At 42.0% G+C, this 23,304-nt stretch overlaps 4 protein-coding genes and 1 long non-coding RNA gene across 6 annotated transcripts; 3 read left to right on the top strand and 2 right to left on the bottom strand.

Annotated features, from left to right (window-relative positions):
• Positions 1 to 940: 940 nt before the first annotated feature.
• LOC115757074 lies at positions 941 to 2,811 on the bottom strand. Of its 2 annotated transcripts, XM_030697167.2 has the most exons (2): positions 2,187 to 2,808; positions 942 to 1,988 (listed from the first exon to the last, which is right to left on the bottom strand). In XM_030697167.2, exon 2 carries the CDS (start codon positions 1,920 to 1,922, stop codon positions 1,257 to 1,259), a length of 666 nt encoding a protein of 221 aa, XP_030553027.1. In that variant the 5' UTR covers positions 1,923 to 1,988; positions 2,187 to 2,808; the 3' UTR covers positions 942 to 1,256. The 2 variants fall into 2 exon arrangements, with proteins under 2 accessions (XP_030553026.1, XP_030553027.1); XM_030697166.2 differs by having other exon boundaries at positions 941 to 2,811.
• Positions 2,812 to 10,302: 7,491 nt separating this feature from the next.
• Positions 10,303 to 13,765, top strand: LOC115757072 (plastid-lipid-associated protein, chloroplastic-like). The gene is made up of 3 exons (XM_030697165.2): positions 10,303 to 10,995; positions 12,638 to 12,833; positions 13,238 to 13,765. The coding sequence occupies exons 1-3, from the start codon at positions 10,508 to 10,510 to the stop codon at positions 13,550 to 13,552; spliced, it is 999 nt and encodes a 332-aa protein (XP_030553025.1). The 5' UTR covers positions 10,303 to 10,507; the 3' UTR covers positions 13,553 to 13,765.
• LOC125314266 lies at positions 11,254 to 11,735 on the top strand. Its single transcript, XR_007197825.1, has 2 exons — positions 11,254 to 11,559; positions 11,629 to 11,735. It is a non-coding gene; the product is annotated as an uncharacterized LOC125314266 (long non-coding RNA).
• A 580-nt stretch (positions 13,766 to 14,345) lies between the features above and the next one.
• Positions 14,346 to 15,147, bottom strand: LOC115757075 (probable transcription repressor OFP9). The gene has a single exon (XM_030697168.2). The coding sequence runs from the start codon at positions 14,913 to 14,915 to the stop codon at positions 14,448 to 14,450; it is 468 nt and encodes a 155-aa protein (XP_030553028.1). The 5' UTR covers positions 14,916 to 15,147; the 3' UTR covers positions 14,346 to 14,447.
• A 2,158-nt stretch (positions 15,148 to 17,305) lies between these two features.
• Positions 17,306 to 23,302, top strand: LOC115757044 (pyrophosphate--fructose 6-phosphate 1-phosphotransferase subunit beta). The gene is made up of 16 exons (XM_030697130.2): positions 17,306 to 17,603; positions 17,956 to 18,117; positions 18,245 to 18,366; positions 18,666 to 18,719; positions 18,808 to 18,914; positions 19,028 to 19,133; positions 19,321 to 19,384; positions 20,260 to 20,348; positions 20,983 to 21,114; positions 21,235 to 21,405; positions 21,519 to 21,634; positions 21,839 to 21,950; positions 22,069 to 22,153; positions 22,568 to 22,612; positions 22,695 to 22,763; positions 22,924 to 23,302. Exons 1-16 carry the CDS (start codon positions 17,405 to 17,407, stop codon positions 22,998 to 23,000), a joined length of 1,710 nt encoding a protein of 569 aa, XP_030552990.1. The 5' UTR covers positions 17,306 to 17,404; the 3' UTR covers positions 23,001 to 23,302.
• Positions 23,303 to 23,304: the final 2 nt, after the last annotated feature.

Below are 23,304 nucleotides of genomic sequence, written 5' to 3' on the forward strand. Positions count from 1 at the left end.
CGATCCGTGAACCTTTCTAGCTGAACAAACTTTAAGTAATGTAACTATTAGTTTAGGAACATGTACCCTGAAATAATTGGTGATTTCCTAATCTTCTCAAGTTCAAAATCCATCTCCAACATATTTATCTTTTTTCTAACAAAGAGTCTAAAATAATCAACGACGGCATGGCCAATTTGGTTTGGTTTCTGGATTGAACGTACCCGGTTGCTCATTCAGTGTGTTTCCCGGCTTTTCCCCCGATGCCTGACGTCATCAAAAGAGTTATTAATAGGCATGCTCTGCTCCAAACCATATCTAGTACCTAGGATCCCATTTAACATCTTGACTATAGACATAAAATAAATTTTGGTAACTTTTCAACTCAAAATCCTTAGTCGATCACGGAATTAGATTAGACGTTTTGCTAAAACGTGGTCCAAGCCCTGGAATTTGGCCATCATACATCACATGGGATTAAATTATTTGACCGCCGACTTGTCCCCATCCAAATTTTCACACTAATCGCATAATTATGCAAAGTAGTACTTCTTGTATATATGGACCACTATACCCCCGATGGCTAGGAATTGATAGACTTCTTCAATTCCGCACGCTTCAAAAAGATCCCGACCCTCAATTTCTAAGCTTGCTTGTTTTTTTAGCGACGGTTAAGTGTGAAATATAATGGTAGCAATACTCCCAAAAGGTGTACTCTTTACTCATAACTCTCTAGAACCTTGAATACCGACATCCCAATATGCATACTTATTGAGAAATTCTAGTGGGTTAGGCTTTAGCCTAGCTACCCAGCATGTTTTCCATATCTGATCAATGAATAGATGAAAGAATTAGCGATCGCGAGCTAATATCTTATGTCGAAACATCGCTTACGAATAAGATATCATAACTTTCATAACCGAGATATCATTTCATAAAAGGTCCTACGAATTGAAAACTAAATCGAACATAATTCCTCGGCAATTTCAATCACTTCAATCCAATGTAATTTGTATATTGTCAACATGGGTCGTATTACATGGCTAATACATTATCGTCCCACAATGAACTGGGGATTTGGTCCGACCAAGTTTAATGTTGCAACGCCAAATTCACCCACAAAGCATTCATGTCTTTTCCCTTTGGCCTTTAAATTCGCTTTTTTTTTTTTCAACTTTTGCTGAAATCAATAGAATTGAAAATAGAAAAAGGGAAAAATAAAATCCCCCGCAAATTGACGCAATCGCGAACATAGAGGTGTGGGGGGACCGTCGGATTCAGAAGATGTCGAGGATCTCGAGGATCGGGCGGTTGCAGAGGGGACAGCTCCCTCGGTTCAACCACAGCTCCCGCGAGCACACCCTACAGTAGGTGTGCCCGCACGGGATAAACGCCGCCCCCTTCTTCCGCCCCATGCACACGCAGCACATCGCTTCGCTCCCCACCCCACCGCCATCCCCGCCGTCCGTTCCCTCCTCCCCGTATACGCCGTCCGTTTCCTCCAGCAGCCTCATCAGCGACACCCTCAGCGGCGTGCCCGGGTCGGTCAACCCCGCGACCCTGTCCGGCCGGGTCCTCGTCCCGTTCGCGTCTCCCTCCGGCTCGTGCGACGCCCTGTATTGCCGCTCCGCCGCCAGCGCCGCCGCGAGGTTCATGGCCGAACCGGCCGGCTGCGCCTCCGCCACTCCGCAGCCTGGATCCAGAACCCGGTCGATCGTATCGTAGGCCTGTTCCGGACCCGATAGGCTCGTGGGGTCTGAATATCGAGGGGGTGGTTGTTGGGGCAGTTGGTGGTGGATCTCGGTGTCGCCCTCGTCGTCGTCTCGGACGCTGATGGTGGTGGACCGGAAGCCCCATATTGGACCGCCGCAGCATCCCATGCCTTCCAATCCCAGCCGTTCCTTCAGGGTCTTCTTCCTCCTCATCTGATCTAAGCCGTCCATTTTCTCTCTCCTCAGCAGGCCAAGGATCGCCGTTGTCGGTGACCGTCGCTTTCTGGGGTCCGGCTCCTGCAACACCACCACGAGTTGGCTCATTTTGGCTCACACCCAGAAGCCGAAAGACATCAAGAATGCCATAAACAGAAACGAACATCTCTTCTTTAAATGTACAAACATGAAAAAGCAAATCTTTCGCGCAAAATACAAATGTACCGAAGAACAGTAAAAGTCAGTGCAAGATTGTGAGGGAAATTAAAGAGGGCCTACGGTGGAAGTCCCGTGAGTTCCTTCAAGAAATTGACACAACCCAGAACAGAACAGAACAGAATAGAGCGCACCAGCAGAGCCCACCTCTGCTTTAACTCAGCGAGAGAGAGAGAGAGAGAGCGGGAGAGAGAGAGGGTGGGCACTAGTTAGTCGTGCAGAGACACCTCTGTCTCGTGGAAGGAAGGAGGAGAGAATAAAAAGTTGGCAGAGAGCGAAGAAAGGACAAAACAGAAGCGAAGGGTGGAGAGACAGAGAGAGAGAGAGAGATCTTAAATCGGTTTCATCTCCTGCTGGTCTGTCATGGAGCGAGAGAAGCGAGAGAGAAAGCCCAAGGACATTGTCGAGCTCAGTTTCGACATCAAACGTAAAGACAAAGAAGAATACTGTTGACCTCGTTCTCTGTCTCTCTCCTTTTCCATCGATTAGCTTTCTCTTTTTTTTTCGTACGTTTTCGCTTGCAATTTTCCTCTCGTCTCTTGTGTCGGTTTCGCGCCGAAGATGCGAGCTTTCGCCGGCCGAAAACGAGGTCAAAATCAAAAAGCCATCGAAGCCGGCTCTGGAATTGAGGGGCCTCGCCACGTGGCGCCCTCCCCCTCATTTTGCCACGTGGGTGGCGGGAATGGAATCGTCCGTTTTGCGGAGACTCCTCTTTCGAAGCGTTCGGTTGGCGGAGTTCAATTTTCAATTAATAAAAAAGTCCACATTGCATCATGAATTGTAAAATCTTTTTTTTTTCTTATTTAATTGCTTCGTAAGAATTTTTGACGGCAACATAAAAGAAAATTAAAAAGAAAAAAAGGAATTGAATGAACGAGGTGACTGCCGGTAGGGAGAGCTCGATAGTCGGTTTGCTCGGCGGAAAATTTTCTCCGGGAAATTGTTTTCAGCCTCTTCAGCTTTTGGACGACGGAATACTATCCGATCAACGGGAAATGTTTTTCGTGAGCTGAAACTAACGGGCGCCAGAAAATGGTCTAAACCCATATTCCAACGATGAGAAGTTTTCATCTCGAACAAACAGACTCGAAGCTATTCCGACACTCGCGGGTCAATTTGAGTCGCCGACTCTCTAGAACGACATATTAGGGTGGAGGCCAATTCGTTGAAGGAACAAAAGGATGCCTTTGAAATGAAGGGCATGCTTTGCTTGTTTAAGTATGACTTGGTACCCAATTATGCTAGTTGACCCTCGAATAGAACTTTTGGATGACGGCAAATTACCTCCGGAAATTTGTTTTCGGTTTCTTCAGCTTTTGGATGACGGGATACTATCCAATTAGTGGAAAATGTTTCTCGAGAGCTAAAACTAACAAGCACCGAAAAATGGTCTACTTTCTCTGAAATTGAATCTCCCGAACATATTTCCGAGCAACGTGAAGCTTCCGACGAAACAAACGGACCGGAAGTTAGTCTAACATTCACGGGTTAATTTGATTTGCGAGCTCTCAAAACAATAGATTGGGGTGGAGGCCAATTCATTGAAGGAGCCAAAGGATTAAAAGAGAAGGATACCTTCGAGATGAAGGGCACGCTTTGCTTGTTTTTGTGTGACTTAGTACCCAATCATTGTAGTTGACCCTTGAATAGAACTTAACAAAAAGCCTAGTTAACTCGCAATGTCAACTAGTGGCTTCTGTCTAACATCAAAATAGTGGATGTAAGTAGTTATGTGCACATTGCAGCCAGCTAGGTTTTCTTTGTCAACTCAAGTTGTTTCGTACTATGAGAGCTTTCCATACACGAAGCAACATCGTTCTAATGTCATGTGTGTATACCACACGTACAATTCTTGATGAAATCCAACAGGCCTTTCGCTTTATTGAGACGGTACGAGCACGTGACGGGAGCGGCGGCAAAAGTCGGACCGACCGGCATGTTCTAAAGAGATGGAATTGTCGATATTTTAAGTGGTGTAGATTGAGGATATATTACGCAGATGGAATGTTGAGGTGTGGATATATAGCAGGAGATTGATTAGAGCTTGATAGGAGGATTAATGTAGGGTTAATCCCTTTGGGTATCATGAGACAGATAGTTATGCCTCTACGACGGTTTTTGGTCGAAGTCTTAATTTAGAAAAAGAGCATTCGACTAGGGTTCGAGCTAAGCTTGGATATGTTAGCGAACAAAAAATGGATTAATTTAATGACGTCTGTAAATATCTTAACCATCGTCTTATAAATATTAAAAATAGATATTAAAATGAATTGAGATCATCATATACAGTTCTTTCCTTAAATTTGATGTGTTAGTAGGTGCCAATGTCCTCGGAGCATCAGAGTCGAAAGACCTTGTACAAATGTGATAAGTAAAACGAGGAAATCACAAAGCCAAAAAGTCTGTCATAGTTATCTTGTTTTAATATGGCTATAACTCGTTGAATTATTTATAAGTGATCAAGTCGAGCTGAGTCGATAGCACCCAAGTGAGTTCCGTCCAACTCCCGGGCATTCACCTCCCATCATCATCAATTCAAGTTTGCGTTCAAAACCTTAAGTTTGATCATATCTTGTTCGAATCTTGTCGGGAACCTCTTTGAGTAGGATTGAGCAATTCCATGGTGAGTCGATTCTTAACCTAGAATTGAGAGCCAATTCTATGCTTCCCTATTTCTATAAATCCGAATCGGGAATTGAATTGGTCAATGCTCAACGCGCCGATTTGTGGTCCCCAAATCTCTCTTCTTCTTCTTTTTTTTAAGTAAAAGCCTACGAGTTTACCATAACATTTCAAAAAATTGCATCTTCGAACGAAATAACCTAGTTTCTTTACGGTGGAGACCATTGTTCAAATCTTAGTGATCAAAGCCGATTGTCAAATTGAAGCGAAACCATCCCCACAAGCAAGAGATGAATTCTATTGGGAGTGCATAGTAGAAGCCCGATCTTCATCTGAAAAGATTGTCAAGAGGGAGCCCAAGTCCGAGCCCATTAATATATCTAGTTAGACCCACATTCACTAAAAAATTTAAGTCAATGAGTTATGGACCAACTAGGATATATTAACTATTCAATATCATATCAATTCTTCAATGTGAGACTTTTATAACACAACTCACACGTGCATCTCAACAAATTCTCATTTGGATGGAATTTGCCATGATAACGTTGGCATGTACATAAAAACTTAATCGGGCACTTAAGCGTCAACTATACGGATAACACCATATGATTAGGATAGAGACTATTCGGGTTGCGATTAGCCGAAAGGGAAAGCCCCGGAATAGTAGGAGTCAGTAATCGCTCGATCTCTTTACTTCAAAAGAAGAAAAAAGAAAGCCGGCCCTACCAAAAATTGACGGGACCCCTCTCTGATCATATGAAGGGCAGCATCATCCGCTTCTCCCTCCATCTCCGGAGTCTTCGCTCGCTCCAATTTTCAATTTCAAAACGGCCTGCCGCTTTGGCCTTTGGTCAAAGATATTCCCCAACGGCAGCCTGAAGGGGGATGATGACATCGTGGAATCAATGATTGGGATTGAGTTTGGTGTCTGGTCCTTTTCGTTACCGCTTTCTTCTCTTTTGTCCAAAGATGTGAATTTGGATTTGACTTAGGGACACGAAGGGGAATACGTATTTGGAGAGGTTCCATAGCCCAATTTCATATGTGGAGCTTGGCATATGACATGTTGATTCCAGAAGATTTAAGTCAATCTCACATGTGGGGATACATAACGTATGCTCCCGGATCGCGGAACGATTTTTCAGCATTTAGCATTCAAAATTTAGGGGGTGGGCATCGGATCCGATTCCATCGGGAATCTAGCCTAGACCGAGCTAATTCTGAGGAGAACCGACTCGATTCTTGGTTCCAAGGCTGAAACCGCCGGTTCAATCGGTCCAATTCCTCGATTGAACCGGTTCTAAACCCGTTTTTAATTCTTTTCCACCCTTCAAGATGTGGACACATAAGCGAAATAAAATTGGTGTAGAACCTAACTATTATATCATGTTAAAATGTCCAACCTAAAAGTTTAAACTGATAGGTGGACTCCACATATATTTGAAAAGTATATGAGCCCAATAGTCATGCCATGTGGGATATTTCAACATATTGCAATATAACCGGCAGTTCTTGGATCGATAGGTTCGGTTTTCAATTTCAATCTTTTGAAATCGGAGGTCACGTGGTCGATTCCCGATCCTAGCCTAAGAATCGACATGCTTTGAAACCAATCACCCTCATTCCAAATTACTATAGGTGACAGCAAAGATGAGCGACACAAAAGCCCAAGGACCAGGCGATATGAACGACACAATTTGCCTTTTCTCACCGAGGACTAGGCCCAACGAAGAAGAAAAGAACTCTTTTTTTATTCATTGGCCTATCACGGGAGCTCGGGACAGGCCCCTATGAAACATTTCATACCCAAATTGTTTGTGTTGGGCTTAGGCCTTAGGGATCAACCTTCTAGCGTCCAAACCCAATGCCGTTCATAGAATAATTATCATTTTTTTGAAAAAAGAAGTTGCCTAGGAAAATTGACAAGAAAAGTATAAAAGAAATCCTAAACCTATTGCATTGGTTAGTACCAATTCAATCATAAACCTTTCAACTGGATCAATTTAATCCTAAACCTTTTTGCATTGATACTAATTCAGTATATTGAGCCAATGCTAGTTGAAAATAAGCGATGTGGACGCCGATAGTCATACGTGACGTGGCTAGCGTTGATGTTGATTATTTTTAAATATTTTTCTATTTTTTTCATTCTTTTTTTTTTTGTCACTGTCGCCGGCAAGGGTGGTTGGTAGCTCTCGCTAGCCCTTGGGAGAGGGCTAGCTAGCCGACCCTCATCGGTCACTAGAAAGGGCGGGCTGACTCTCGAAGATTGTTGATGAGGGCGGGCTAGCCCTCGCCGATCTCCGTAACTTACAAGAATTGCAACCATCACCAAATCTGAGCAAGGGCCTCGAAGGCCCAAGGCAAGGGCCTTCGCGAGGTCACGTGCGGCCGATGAGGCTGTGGTGGCCCTAGGTGAGGCCATCACGGTCTTGAAGGCCCTCGCCTAGGGCCTTTGTGACCGCAACCCTCACATAAGCTGTCGAGGCCTAGCTAACCCTCGTCGGCCAATGTGAAAGAAAAAAGAAAAAAATAATTAAAAACATTTCACTTTAACGCCAATCGTGTCACGTAGGATGATTAGTGCCACGCCAAGAATTTCCAATCAAAATTGACCAAATGGACTAAATGGTCCATGTATAAAAAGATTTAGCACTATATTGATCCAATTAAAAGATTTATGACTGAATTGGTACTAGTGCAATATATTTATAACTTTTTTTGTAAACACATTTTATAACACAAAGATAAAAATTGGTGTGAGCAGATCTGGCTAGGCCCTAAAACCACTTACTCAAGCCTTGACCGTCTCAAGAAATTTCATGATCGGGACGGCGCGACCCGACCGGCCGAAAATGGTATCCAAATGGCGGGGCCGAAGAAAGAAGCCTAATCAAGTTCAGAAGGAGGTATAGAATTAACAAGAGAGTGTGTAGAAAAATCAACAGGAGCTTTCAACAATGGTAAAACGCATAACCTTATAAATCTTCATCCGCTTGAAACTGGTAGCTGAGCCACATTAGGTTCAATTATAATACCACAAATGGTGAACAAGCACTTAATTTAGTTGTTAGGTATATCCCTTCATCACTGATGAAAACTATAGCCTTGTTCCCACGGGGAGTTTCCAATCCTTCTCCAACACTTGCTGATAATAATTTTGTTATTTCCCTAGATGGTAAAACTCTTGAGCTACCATACAATTTCTCAAATACGAGGTCCATATTTTGAGAACTGCATGTTCCCGATTCGGTTCCTTGGTTCTATTGTTAAGGATCGACTCCTTTTTTGTGAAACTCCAAATTCTTACGATAAAATACGAAGTTATATCGTTGCGCTATAATAACATATTTTCGTCAAGTGATTATGTTGTTCATTAATGTCGAAAACCAAGGTTTGATTCTCGGTGGTTTTTTTTTTTTTTTTAAAAGGGACTCCAAAATCGGTTTAGACAGTCGAATTGGAGGAAAAGTGTCAAATTAGTCATAAACCTATTATATTAGTGCTAATTCAGTTATAAACTTTTTTTTTTGTGCCAATTCAGTCATAAATCTTTTACATTGGTACCAATTCAGTCTTAAACTTTTTATTTATGCCAATTCGGTTTAAACTTGTTGTATTAGTACCAATTTAGTGCTAAATCTTTTGTATTTATGTTAATTGAGTCAATTCGGCCAATTTGATCGAAAATCGCTGGCGTGGACATCAATTGTCCTACGTGGCACGGCTGGTACTAATGCGGATGTTTTTTAATATTTTTTTCATATTTAAATAGTTTTTTAAAATATTTAAAAAAAACCCAAAAATACTTAAAAAAATTTATTTAAAATAATAGAATAATATGAAAAAAAAATGTCCAAGTCAGCGCCGGCCATGTCACGTAGGACAATTGATGTCCATGTTAGTTATTTTGACTAAAATTAGCCAGATTAACTCAATTGACATAAATATAAAATATTTAGGACCGAATTGATACCAATGCAAAAGATTTATGATTGAATTGACACCAATAAAAGATTTAGGACTTAATTGATATCAATGCAAAATGTTTATGATCGAATTGGCACCAAAAAAAGATTTATGATTTAATTGGTACAAATGCAATAGGTTTAAACTTTTTTGACACTTCTCCCGTTGAATCGGTTCGAATGAGTTATTGGGCAAGAGCTTGTTCTATGTTCACCAAACCGTTGCTTCTTAGAGTCAGCCTCGGACCGATTGGTCTAGGCCTGTTCGGTCCGATTCTCAAATCGAATCGGACCGGATGCATTCCCCGAATATGATGTATAAGTAATGGGAATCAGTGGATGTGCTCGGAAACCTGGTCAGAGAAACCAGATTTTGCCATAAGAGTCCTGAAGAGTTCTGGAGTTCATGGTCATGCCAAAGGCATTGTATTGCTGCCGGGTTCAGACAAAACTACGACGTCAACTCCCAACCGCGCATAGAAAATACGTCGTGTCAAAAACACTAGGCCTCACGTGGAGGAGCTCCCGCTGATTTCCCGGGGGGTCCCCACCTCAGCCGCAATGACCAAAACACCCTCCACGCAAAATTTTTCGTAGCGCATCGTTTTCTTCCTTCCCAAAAACAGGAAACGACATGAACACGTTGGCGCCCCGCTAGAGGTTCATTACCATAACTTCGCGTCTTAATTAACACTCTCACCCACGTGTGGAATGACAAGAAACTCCCGATGTTGATAATTTTGAAGAAATCGATTGTGATTTTTGGATGATGGGCATATTTTAGAATGGAATGAAAGTCGGTGATTTTTTTTTTAGGTATTTTTATATAAAATATTTGGCAAATATTGCGAAAGAATAGAGCTCGGAGACATAATACGATGATTTAAGTAGGAACTTGAATTGCATAATGACATATTTAAGCATCAAATTCATAGTTTCTTGATTCATCGAATCGCCGTCCACATCTTCTTTCAAAATCACAAGTCGGCACAAATTGACCCGATGCCTCTTCGATTTTGGTCGATTTACACACGGGGTATGTTCAATTCTTTGTACACCACGAAATGCAACTTCGTGGCAAGTCATTAACTCGTATTTTGATAAATGCATTTCTTATCTAGTGAATTATTGAGATACTTCATAACTCAGAGTGATCCGATTCACGGTGGGCTTGTTTATTTAGGAAAGATGGCCTCCTTATCTACCTATTCCCGCCAACTAGCAACGCACTACATTTGACTCTTAGTATGGCTACCAAATTAAGATCGACTAATATTTGTATCGTTACCATATGAAGGGTGACCGACGCTTACGTTACTACCGATCTTGTGAATTAATAAGATATTTCATGAATAGGTTTCTTTATTTTAGAACAGATGGAACCTTATCTACCTGCTCACATTCCAACCCTTAAGACAGTGTGACTACCGAATTAAGAGTGATCAACATTTTAATTTGCTCCCAAAAATAAAGGGTTGAAAAAATAGAGTGCTAAGTTAGGGGCAAAATTGTCTTTCCGCCAGAGCCCCCGATATCTCATTTGGGCAGTTATAAGCATCACCCTGCTTTGCTCGAACCTGGAACTCTCCAAGTCTTCGATCGTCGTCGGTCTCTTTGGTCGGTCATTCATTCTTCGCTTCGCCTTCTCGCGAATACGGCTTGGAACGAAAGCTCATCCTTCGTTCTGGGACCTTCCTCTGTCCTTCGTCTGTCTGGTTCCTGCTCAGCGAGGACCTCCTCTGTTTCTCACCGGAAATCAAGAATCGTCAGGGATCCAATTCTTGGTCCAGAATGTCCACCATCTCCCAACTCATCCACTTTCCATGCACGTCCCTCTCGTCGAACCCACCCCAGCACCGATTCTCCCCCAGGCCTGCGGTTCTCGCCGTCGCCAGCCCCGGAATCGCCTCCGGGGTCGCCTGCGGTTCAAGAATCCAGTTCTGTGACCCGGGTCGCGCCCGACCCGTGTTCCGGGTCAGGGCTGCGGAGGACGGCGAGTGGGGGCCCGAGAAGGATGAGGATGAGGAGGAGCCGGCGAATGAGGCCGGCGGCGGTGCTGCGGTGGCGGTGGCGGAGGAGGAGCTGCCGAAGGAGGTGTCGGAGATTGCCGGGCTGAAGAAGAAGCTGGTGGGGTCGTTCTACGGGACGGACCGCGGGCTGAGGGCGACGAGCGAGACGAGGGCGGAGATCGTGGAGCTGATCACGCAGCTCGAGGCGAAGAACCCGACTCCGGCTCCGACGGAGGCTCTGACGATGCTCAACGGGAAGTGGATTCTTGCGTAAGCTTCGATTTTCGTCGGGTTTTCTTTGGATTGGATTGGCTGATGAGTGGGAATTCCTTTGTGCCTTTCTTGCTTTTGCATTTTGACAATTGATCTTTATTTCGTGTTTGGATGATTGGAGTTGAATGGAAAATATGTTTCTTGATCGTGGTTAGCCCTTTGTCTTAACCAGGAAATGCCTTAACTGAATTCAAGTGTACGTTGTTACTCAATTAAATATTGAAGAAAATATTTCTGACAAAACATTAGATTCAAGGAGCTTTGAAGACATCGCAGAATCAAACATAAAGATTTCAGAAAACTTTCAGGGAAAAATGGAAACTGGAGTCTTGGAAAGCAGCTCATCCAACCTTAGTTTTGATGGTTCATATGATTTGGCTGCTTATATGAGAACTATCAGGTTGATCATGTGATCTGTAATAGATGATTTGGAAGAAGTTTGGCCATTCAAACACGGCTTTAGTTTCACATGCCGTGTCCAGAAAGTGTCATAAGTTCGTTTAGTATTTACTAGAACTAGCAAGACTACTAACCCCAGTGAGTAAAACTAAAAGATGTCGAGTCACTATCAACCGGTACCAATCATTCATCCCAATAACACTAACGTGGTGTGTACTTCCTCAAAAAAAGAAACAGAATGGGTACCGCATCATATTAGATTCATGTACGGCCATCATGTTTCGAATTGCGTTTGGTTGCTTAAGCTATGATGAAATTGAACTGCTTGGCTTAGCTGTAAATAAAATCTCAATCAAATTCTAGCATGGCAAGACTGTTATGCTTATGCCGTGGAGCTACTCTAAGACGAGCACATAAGCTCTTTTCCTCCATGGGAGGTTGGTTAAATGATCCTTTCTCAACAGTTTATTTTGTATAGAACCATTCATATCTTTGACAAGATCCAAGTGCCGAACGTCTTTCCTCAAAGTTTTGGCTCATGTCTTAGTTTTTTGACCTTTTCCTTTGACCTTCGTATAGCTGCTATAGTTGATACTTGCATCTGCTGCTTTGTTTTGAAATCATGGTGTTCAATCCTATTGTCTCAGCTTGAGTGTAGTGCTTCTGTTGTGTTTTCCAGATGAGGTGTCTCTTTGGATTGTCTACATAGTTTCTGTGGCTCAAAACTTTCCTTCATGATTGAGATTTCATTAAGGAAATGTACCTTATCGCAATGACATCTGACAAGGCTGGAATATGGAGAAACTGTTCCAAGTTGCAAACTTTGCTTGAGTTGCTTGCTTTACATAACCAAGACTAAAAACAAGTTCTAGTTCTCCGATAGCAGTGGTATAATCTCCGAGAAAGTTTGTCAGAGGAGTCTAAAGCAGTTGATCTACAAACCGGAATCGTGTGCAGCCGATTCCGTATTTAAGGACTTAAAATGGTTACTTGCAGAGATAAAATTTGTGTGTCTGTGTACACATGTACTTGTTCATTGCTTGCACTTGTTCCATTTGTCTTCTGCTGTTTCCATAAGTGTTTCATAAGACCAACTGTCGTATCTTCAATTCTCCTCTTTGAGATTGTACCTCATTTTAGCTGTTTCGGAGTGTCCATTCATCTTCGCTCTGCATATAGACAATGTGCTGTCTCTCAAACTGCACATAGGTGTGTGTTCAACTAAATTATGTGGTTTCAGGTACACCTCTTTTGCGCCATTATTTCCATTGTTGGCAAGAGGTACCCTGCCATTGGTGAAGGTGGAGGAGATATCTCAGACCATTGATTCGGAGAATTTCACTGCCCAGAACTGTGTCCTATTTTCTGGCCCACTGGCAACCACTTCTTTTAGCACCAATGCCAAGTTTGAAGTCCGAAGCCCCAAGCGCGTGCAGGTTCATTCTTGGTTCCTAAATGTTATTCTCGCTGATAAAACTCTAGGGTCATTTGATTTGAGGGGTTTCAATAGTTACCTGCTCGAAGAAAATTAAAGAACTGCAAAAATTGCTTTCCATTCGAGCGAAACAAACTGAATTCGGGATGGAAAGTGCTTCATATAGTACTACTCGTGGTAATAAAGATGTCAACCAAAATTGAGAAGAAAAGACAGAATATTCGAAATACAAGCATGCGAAAAGTAGAAATTTCCATGCAAAGATAGACATCTAATTGTACAAAAAGCATTTCCAGAGTATCAGCATCATTAGGTATCAACAATCATATCTTCCTTGTTCAATATGTTTCTGACCTACCTTCATGCAGAGACTGCAGTCATGTATTCTCTTCTCTGTTATTGCAGATCAAGTTCGAAGAAGGCATAATTGGAACCCCCCAGCTAACCGACTCAATCGTCTTACCGGAGAATGTCGAGTTTCTAGGACAAAAGATCGACCTCGCTCCTTTCAAAGGTTTAATTAACTCTGTTCAAGACACTGCTTCCTCTGTTGCAAAGACCATCTCCAGCCAACCACCCATCAAATTCTCTCTCTCGAACAGCAATGCCGAGTCATGGCTACTGACCACCTACCTCGATGAGGAACTCCGTATCTCAAGGGGAGATGGTGGAAGCGTCTTCGTTCTTATCAAGGAAGGTAGCTCCTTGTTGTCACCGTAATTGACTAATAAGTGAAGACTCCTTTTAGTGATCAATGTACTTCGTTTGAGAGGATATCTATGTTTGAAGCTGTGGTGTATGTAGAATATTATTTATGAAATAAGACATCTGATCATAGTCCTCTAAGTGTTCAAAGAGGTTGTTAGTAGTCGAGAGCCGAACTTATAGCTTTTGTCTGTGAAACTCATATCATATTATAGAACATTTGTCTTCTTGAAAGTTAAAAGGAGTTTTAGACAGGATAGAGTATTAACTTAATTCTTTGTTTCAAAGCCTTACCTCCTCCACTTCCTCAGTTACCTAATTTTGTTCATGAATTTATTTCGGACAAAACAATGGTTTTTTGTCCTTTGGATCAATGTCCTCAACTCTGGCAAGCCCTGACTACTCAAATTTACTCATATACTCAAATTATCAGTCTGCAGACCTCAGTAGATACCCATGCACTACATTCATCTCCTGGAAGATGAGGTTTCTTTGATCTATCAGCTGATGAATCTGATCAAAGATACTTATATTACTTTTGTTTCCCTGATTTGGACAAGTGCAAAGGTTTCTTTCTGCAGCCGTGCAAATGTTTTACTGATAATCTTTCATTCTATAGCGTGACGGTCCGCAGATGAACGGCTGTGCATTTAAAGTTTGATTCAAAGGTTATTCGTCAAGTAGTTAATCTCGTTGGACCTCACCTTTTTTCCCACGATGATTTCTTGTGGATCTCATTGCATGCATACTCTGTTTTCCTTTGTCAAGATCAGGTGGTTAAGTTTGTGTTTGAACCAGGATGCCTCTCTTTCTTAGCAAAAGATTTCAACATGTAAATATGATTTGAATGTAGGCCCAACGGCATGAGCCTTTCGCTTTGGACAATCCACAAGTCCATCAATTTGATTTACTACTTCACAACAAACAAGTTAAAGCAAACCTCATGAAATGCCTCCAATATTATGCTCCTGCTCTCCTCCTCACAATTCACAGAGAGGTACCAATCCAATAGTTGCCGAAGACCTTTCGCATCTACGATCCTGGCTGTTGTTATCATCTCGACCATGGAGTCTTTGAAATCTTGCGTAGGATCATCGGATTCCATCTCCATGGCGACTATTAAAATGAATTCGGTCCTTCCCGTTCTTCGCTTCCTCTGCTCTGCATGCCTTGCCTCGTGCCTCTCTCTTATCATTTGGTCGAGTTGCTCCTGAACCATGGCGTGTGCCACGCTCGAGATTGCTCCGACCCGGTCCGAACCGTCGCTGCTCTCATCAGCCTCTTCCGACGAGGAAACGCTGAGCCTGCGACCGCAACACAAGTACTCGCACCCTCTCCTGCGAAGCCTCTGCTTCAGGGATGTCCTTGAGCTCCGCATCCTAAGTCATGGAGGAGGAACTTTCTGAGGAAATTCTCGTAGAAACAAACCATTTATGAGCACAAATAGCAAGTGGGTCTCATTGGGAATCATTGTGTCTTGAGTTGGTAACTTGTGGTACATGCCCTTCAAAAGGAGCTGAAGCTGTGGTTGGGGAGGAAAAAGCTTTTGGAGGGGATTGGAGGGGGTGTGGATTGTTAATTGGGATTGTGATGGCTGATGATGGTGTGGACAAATCTCAAAGCATCTGATTCCCTTTATAGGGTAGGGGTTGGTGGCATGCTTTCTGGAAGTTGTGACTGATTTGGAAACAATAGGATTACTGAAGCTCCTAGGGCTTGAGTAGAAGTTATGAGGGGAATTCTGTTGAGTTATAGAGTCGAAATGAGCCACATTCGAATCACATGATGCTTAGGTAATTTTGCCTCATGAACAAGTTTTATCATTCCGGGCGATAGCGATTTGCTTGAGAAGCAGAGGGAGAGGGAGGAAACGTGAAAATTTGACGGGAAGACCTGATCCCAATTCAATGTGTGAATTCTCTTCATTTTTCTCCCAATTGCGAATTTCGGACAATATTGCCCTTGTTCTAATCGTCGGAAAATGTCTACCGGCGAACATTTGGCTAACCGACAAGCTCATACCCTTATTTGAGATTGACTTGATTATTTTAGGCTCTTATTTAAAACAAGTCTACTTTGAGCCATCTTTTTTTTTTTTGTTGAGAAAATGATCTCACTTCAAATTCTTATTTGAAATTTTTTCAGAAGTAAAATTTAATTCGAGCTAACGTTAAGAAAGATTTGGGTATTCAGAACTTTCTTGATTTCAATCACCTAATGCACTAAACCATTTTTTTTCTCTTCACAATTGGTGCACTTCACTACGTCAGCCGGGAATTTGGTCAACTTTTCTGGTGAAGTGCCGTCGTGGCGGACATGTACGGAAAAAGATGGGGGCGAAATTCGGTCAAAGCACATCAGTGCAAAAATTGACTAAAGTCCAGTCTAAGAAGGTTGCCAAAAATTCAACTAATTCGGTTCTTCGAGCATTGAAATCGAAGTTCAATGATGTAATTTTAAAGTTAACCAAGGACCGGCATCAGTCCAATTTACCTTATTTTCGGTTACGTAATTGTTACCGAGGTTAGAGACCAATCTCTTCCTTAATCGAATCCTTTTTACCAAGATTTGCATCCTCGTATCCCTGATCGAATAAGAAAATGCCCCAAGTGGTACTCTCGTCCTCCCATCCATGATGCTAATGGGCCCAAAAAAAAAAAAAAATATCACAAGAACTATTATGTCACAAAAGCTGTGGCATACTATCTCAACTAAACCATGAAATATGGATCAACTTAAGTTAAATCAAGAAATTCTAACATCCTTGTGATTTCCTCTAGACAACCAACAACCAAAGTTACCAAATTACCTATCCTTGTCATTGGGCTCATCACCAACAAAGGAAAAAGCAACATCTCATCTTAAATTGGCCCCACCCAAATTGACCGCAATTTGATGTGGAATGTCCCCAATTTCATATCCCAACCCCAATTATCACCACAAAGGCAGTTTTTTCACTGAAGGAGATCCGATCAAAGCACCATCATGACCAATTTGGCAATTAATCCACAATCTAATCCTCTTTCGGAGAGAAATCTTATGGTATGATATCCCCAAGGAATATTCCCTTTCCTTGCTTCTCAAAAGCCCTCCATACCAACCCAAGAGGAAGGTTAGGTAAGCACTAGGCCCACATTTCATGATCTCAACTGACCCATCAACCAAACTATGACAACAAATTAAGCCTGAATAGTTCACAATCAACCATCCTTTTATTATAGGCGAATTGGTGCTGCAGGGGAGCATATACTACATGGAGAACTGACGCGTCAGATCGAAACAGTATGCATAGATGAAATGAAGTGTCGAAATACCGAATTCTTAGAATGAATTAACCTAATTTTTTTTCGAGTGACGTGACGAATAATTTCCATGAGATTGAGTTCAAGGTCGACATTATATCAAGTGATTGACACTTATATTAAGATGGCCGATGTAGTAGAACTCTATTCGTGTCAAAATTCGAATGGGTCTCCCAGCAATTGATCATTCAAATTTGGTAACTGCTAATTAATTTTTTTTTCTTCAGATAAACATATGAAAATCTGTGTGCTAAATCCCTAGATTTCTCTTTTTTTTGTCATACAATCCCAAGAATTACTCAGCATCTTATGGCACGCGCACCAAACCATCCAACTTTTCCCCAGGAATTCCCAAACTACCCTCGTGTCCGATGGGCAACCAACGTTCTCTGGCTATCCCTCGGCGGAGACACCGAAGCATGAAATTACCATTTTGCCCTTGATGACGCGTCACAAATATCGCTAGATTCACGTTTTCCGGTCTCACCAGACCCCGAAGAAGGTCGTCTCCCTCGCGACCACACTCACTCTCGCAGTCTCCCAGTGTTAGGTCCACCCGAATCCGATGTCTCCGAGCTTCGTGTTCAACGGCGACCTCGCCGCCGCCGGCAAGTCCGCTCCGCCGGGGAGCACCGGCCGCGTGGCCTCCGTGTACAGCGAGGTCCAGACGAGCCGCATAGATCACGACCTCCCCTTGCCGTCCGTGCTCAAGGGCTCGATTAAGATCGTCGATGGCCCTCCGAGCTCGGCCGCGGGGAATCCAGGTCCTCTTCTCTTGCTATATATCTGTTAGATCAGTTGGTGTCCGTCGTCGGAGTTGGAGATATGTTAGCGCACAGGCCTCGATTTTAGCTTGGCTGTAGAGTAGAGTCTTTGCGATTGTTAGGGAGTTGTTGATCCGAGTTGTCGGATTGCATTGCTCTCGTTTATGATAGAGAGGTGCTGTTTCTATTCTGCGTGCGCGTGATTTGCGAGGAAAACTGAGCACTTCGCATTTTGAGGACTGACGTTACGTAGTTTTCTTCCACCTTCGGTCGCCTGCTTGCTAGTTGAGCGCTGTTCAGATTTGAGATTCCGTTGCAGTGGATTTGATAGAGTGCGTGGTGGTTTTCGCAGGGGAGATCGCGAAGCTCTTTCCGTGTCTCTTTGGGCAACCGTCAGCAGTGGTGGTGCCTGGTGATTCCACCTCCGATGGACCAACGCAGAAGTTGAAGATAGGAGTGGTTTTGTCAGGAGGCCAGGCTCCTGGTGGGCACAATGTGATTGCTGGAATCTTCGGTGAGAATCATAATAACCTCATGATGCTCTGGTTGATTCTTGTGTGATTCATCATTCAAGCGATTGATTCAGTTACGGTTGTCTCTAAGAATGCACCTCTAGTGATAATTTTTAAATGTGGTGCTAGATTACTTGCAAGATCGTGTAAAAGGCAGCACCGTGTATGGTTTCCGGGGTGGTCCTGCTGGCATCATGAAGTGCAAATATGTGGAACTCACTCCAGAGTATATATACCCTTATAGAAACCAGGTGAGGCTGTCTAATTGTACAAAAGAAATAATGCCATCCATTTTCTGGTATGGAAATAAGTCTTTCTGGTAGTGCAATTTGCAGAGTTTGACTGCATATAGTTGGGTGCCTGCTGGTTTATTTTGTGCACGGTGAAGCTAGGTGCATATATCTAAAAATGTAGGCAGCAAAACAATCACAGAGTTTGACTGCATAGTCATGCATTGTCTAGCTCCACGCATGCACATGTTTGTTAAGTGAATGTTGTTTTGAGCAAGCTGGCTAAGCACTTCATACTATTTTCTTCTTGCTTCAATTAGGGTGGCTTTGACATGATCTGCAGTGGGAGAGACAAAATTGAAACTCCAGAGCAGGTCAGACTCGTCCTTTTCACTCTCTTGTTTGAATAAGATAATCATTTATGCGAGAAGGTGAGGCTGACGACGTCTGACCTGTTTTCAGTTTAAACAAGCTGAGGAAACGGCAAAAAAACTTGACTTGGATGGCCTCGTTGTCATCGGTGGAGATGACTCAAATACGAATGCTTGCCTCCTTGCTGAAAATTTCAGGTATGCTTTCCTTATGATTTTGGTTGTAATTATTGCCTTATGGAATTGGTTATCTTTCTGCTTGTACTCTTTCACTCATTTTTTGATTCTTTTGATGGCATTGGTACATGCAGGAGTAAAAACATGAAAACTCGGGTAATTGGATGCCCCAAAACCATTGATGGTGATCTCAAATGCAAAGAGGTTCCCGTGAGTTTTGGGTTTGATACTGCATGCAAGGTAAACTTTAGCTAAATATGTGATGCCGTACTCCTTGTTCTTACTTTGGTGTTTTATTTGAACTGTTCTAATCATGTTATATGCTCATTGTGCTGATGTGGGATGCTTTGATAGAGATCCAACAAGAATAAATAGTTGTAATTCCATCTTGGGGGGGCTTCTCATGTGGTCTATATGTATCATGCAGATCTACTCCGAACAGATTGGCAATGTCATGGTAGATGCTCGGTCAACGGGAAAATATTACCACTGTAAGAACCTCATTTGCGTGTGAGTTACTATATGATTATGTCAACAATCTTGAAATTTCTACTTTGCTCAGTCTCCTCTTTTAAAACAACATCAGTGTTTAATATTTGTAAATTTGCTGGACATTGCGAACAACATATAAGTAGCAGGTCAGGTCAATCACTTCAAGCAGATCTTACTTTTGTTCTACTCATATGTTTAATTCTTTGAAAGTTATAGCAATCCAAAAGAGATGTCAAATTCATATGGTGACTCCAATGTTTTAGGATATTGCTGATTTCCTTGCGATTATAAGCGAAGCACCACCAACCTTTTTCAACCTCTCCCCACAGACTTTCAGGCACCTCGCTTTCCACCCGTAATGTCAAACACTCATTGTCTCCTGTGTTGTTTTAATTATATCCGGTGTCACTTTTTAAAACATCAGCTTTCCTTTTGAGAATTCATTGTTCAACCTAACAATTGCTTCCTGTTCTGACAGCAACTATGCATCTTCTGCATCCTTTTTTTATGACATTCGTAAATTCAATTCACATTTTCTGAAATATTTTGTGCTGCAGTACTGTTCTTTTTCCTCTAGGAATGATTGTAGTTATTATTATTTATGGTCCTATCTCGGTCTAAACAACAATTCTCCATTTCTTGTATGATCGATTTCATTGCTGATGGTGGTCCTCTCTAACCAATATCTAGTGTCATTTGCTTTCACTGTTTGTTTCCTTCCCTCAAGTTCTGGTCTCAAATTAAATGCATCTGCAGTCTTCATTCATTTAAGAATTGGATATGCTGTGTTATCTTGTCAGAGTCATGATGCATTGCATGATCCTTTCTCATATGCTTATCTTATTTTTCCCTTATTATCTACTTTCATATGCAGTTGTGCGGCTAATGGGACGTGCAGCTTCTCACATCACTCTAGAATGTGCTTTGCAAACTCATCCCAATATCACCATTATTGGAGAAGAGGTAATTTTCTTGTCTTTCATTTTGCTTGGATATATAAATGGCGTACCCTAGATGAGAGGAATAAGAATTGTTTTAGTTTCTCTTGCACTTTAATTCTCTGTCTATTATATTTATATATACTCCCATCAGTTGACTGATTTTGTCGATAATGATCACCTTATGGTAAAAAGTTTCAGCTTTAGGCATCTCAACGGTGCTTGAAAAGAAGAGAAATACATGGCGCACCCCTAATTGAGTGTATCAGTCTGCAATCTATGTCCTGAAGCATTTTTGGCGTTTTACGTTAGTACATTTATGTGCACTGGAAGAAGCTTTTCCAGTTTCCCTCATGCTTAGGATGCTCTTGAATTTTTGCTGATGATTCTAAGGCAATTTTTCGTATTTCTAGCCTAACTCTGGAGGATCTTGTCTTTTTTGTCCTAGACCGTTTCTTTATAAATACTAACTTCAGGCTTTACCTTTTTTATCAACTTGATTCTCCAACTCAATCTTTTCTAATTTAGTCGAGTGTTCACTTTTACATGGACATACTTACACAATAACTAAGTAAAAGTGTCATTAACAAGCCTTCTTTGTAGATATATCGTTCTGGTAATTGCTGAATGACTAGTCATATGATTACATCTTGATGCAGGTTGCTGCCAAGAAGCTGACTCTTAAAAATGTCACCGACTACATTGTTGATGTTGTCTGCAAACGTGCGGAATTTGGTTACAACTATGGAGTCATCCTCATACCAGAAGGGCTTATTGATTTCATTCCAGAGGTAAACTTGTACTTCTTTTAGATGTAATCTGCAAACCTTTTAAATTTTCTTCTTAGGACTGTCAAATGGATTAGTGAAGTACGTCTATGGTAGACACTAATTGAACTGTACTATTTGCAGGTGCAGCAGCTTATTTCAGAACTAAACGAAATTCTTGCCCATGATGTCGTGGATGGAGGTGGGCTTTGGAAGAAGAAACTCAACAGTCAGTCTTTGGAGCTCTTTGAATTTTTACCTCAAGCAATTCAAGAACAACTGATGCTTGAAAGAGACCCACATGGAAATGTACAGGTAATTGTCATCATCTTCAACCGTTTCACCTAATATTCAGTTCCTCTGGATTTTGTCATCATTCTTACCTGTTTCTTTGTTTTTTTTTTGGTCGAACCTGTTTCTTTGTTTAGGTTGCTAAAATTGAGACAGAGAAGATGCTCATTCAAATGGTTGAAACTGAATTGGAGAAGAGGAAGCATGAAGGTACATACAAGGGCAACTTCAAAGGACAATCCCACTTTTTCGGGTAATACGGATTTGTCTGTGAAATTGTGTCATTTCTTTTGTGGTTTTATTTGAAAGGTCTATTCAGGAAGGGTTTCTGGTAATTGTTCCTCTTTTCTGGTGGTTGTAAAATAAGTGAAACCTGTTGTTATTCTATTCGGATTTTTCTTTGACCTTGACCATATTACCTTTACTCTTTATTTAATGCATGCTTATTGCGTTTCAGGTATGAAGGTAGATGTGGTCTGCCAACCAACTTTGACTCGACATATTGCTACGCTTTGGGTTATGCTGCAGGAGCTCTCCTCCAGAGCGGGAAAACCGGGTTGATATCTTCAGTATGTCTTTTTCCCCTGGCAAAGTTTGCCCTATATTTGAGGATGGTTGTCATTTTCAGTTGACTGGTCTTTCTCATCTGCGAAACTGATGGAGCTCACAAGCATAATATGTCTCCAGGTGGCAAATTTAGCTGCCCCAGTTTCAGAGTGGACTGTTGGTGGAACTGCATTGACAGCATTGATGGACGTTGAGAGGAGACATGGTACACTAGTTTATTGAGATTCTTTGATAACATCATGTAGGATGATACCTATTTTGTCCTTTCTGAGACTGTATGGTTGCTGTACCCTTGTTACAGAAGCTAGATCTTCCGATTTAGTAATTGTGTGCTTCATGGAAGCGACAGAGAGAATGACCATGGACTGGGTCTATCCCTGTTCCGTTGATAGCTCGGCTGGTTTTTTGAGTGGGGTTCAGTTTTGATTTATCCATCCGAATATCCCGGCAGTTCATTATTTTTAGTAGCTCATGTTTGTTGCTCTTACCTGTCTACCTTTTCTGGCTCGCAATATGACTGTTATGCCTGTCTGTCTTTCCCCGTGTGTGTGATCATATGTGTATCTGTGCCCTTAAATGCACAGCTCAAGCTGAGTCCAAAATCTTTATCTTATCCCAGGTAAGTTCAAGCCTGTGATCAAGAAGGCAATGGTGGAGCTTGAAGGTATAAATTGCTGCGTGCCGTATACCCACTAAATTTGCTAGTGCAAACCTGGATCTTCTAAGCAATAGTTCTATTGATGTAGGTGCACCGTTCAAGAAATTTGCCTCAATGCGGGATGAGTGGGCCATCAAGAACAGATATATCAGTCCTGGTAGGTTTTGTCCCCCTTTAAGAATGTGTGGTTTTTCAGAAAGTTGGTCACTACGAATGATCTGTTTGATTCATGCTTGCTATTTCATTGTCATTTATTCTCATGCATTTCCTTTCTTCTATTGGTACCTTGTTATATTCCCTTTTGCATTTAAATGCAGGTCCCATTCAATTTGTTGGCCCAGCATCGGATGCAGTCAACCGCACCCTATTGTTGGAACTTGGAGCTCAAGCTTAGATAATTGAACAATCTCGTGGCAACGAGCTCCTGGAGAGACTCAAACTTTGCTTGGCTCAACTCGTGATCTTTTTATGTTTGTTTTGTCATTGCATTGGATTGGATTTTGTAGAACTTAGAGTTTGGCTAGAAGTGTCGTCCCAAGTATGATGGCACAAAGGCTTTTCGCATCAACTTGGTATCTATAGGTGTTCATTTTAGATTCATGGCCTCATTCTGCTTTGTGACAAACTCATTATTTGCTCATGTTGTAGCTCTGAAACTAATTTATGATTTGCGCCAATAAATCGATCATTGGACGATG

The sequence above is a fragment of the Rhodamnia argentea genome, chromosome 3 (assembly GCF_020921035.1).
Source record: "Rhodamnia argentea isolate NSW1041297 chromosome 3, ASM2092103v1, whole genome shotgun sequence".
Classification (NCBI taxonomy): Eukaryota; Viridiplantae; Streptophyta; class Magnoliopsida; order Myrtales; family Myrtaceae; genus Rhodamnia; species Rhodamnia argentea.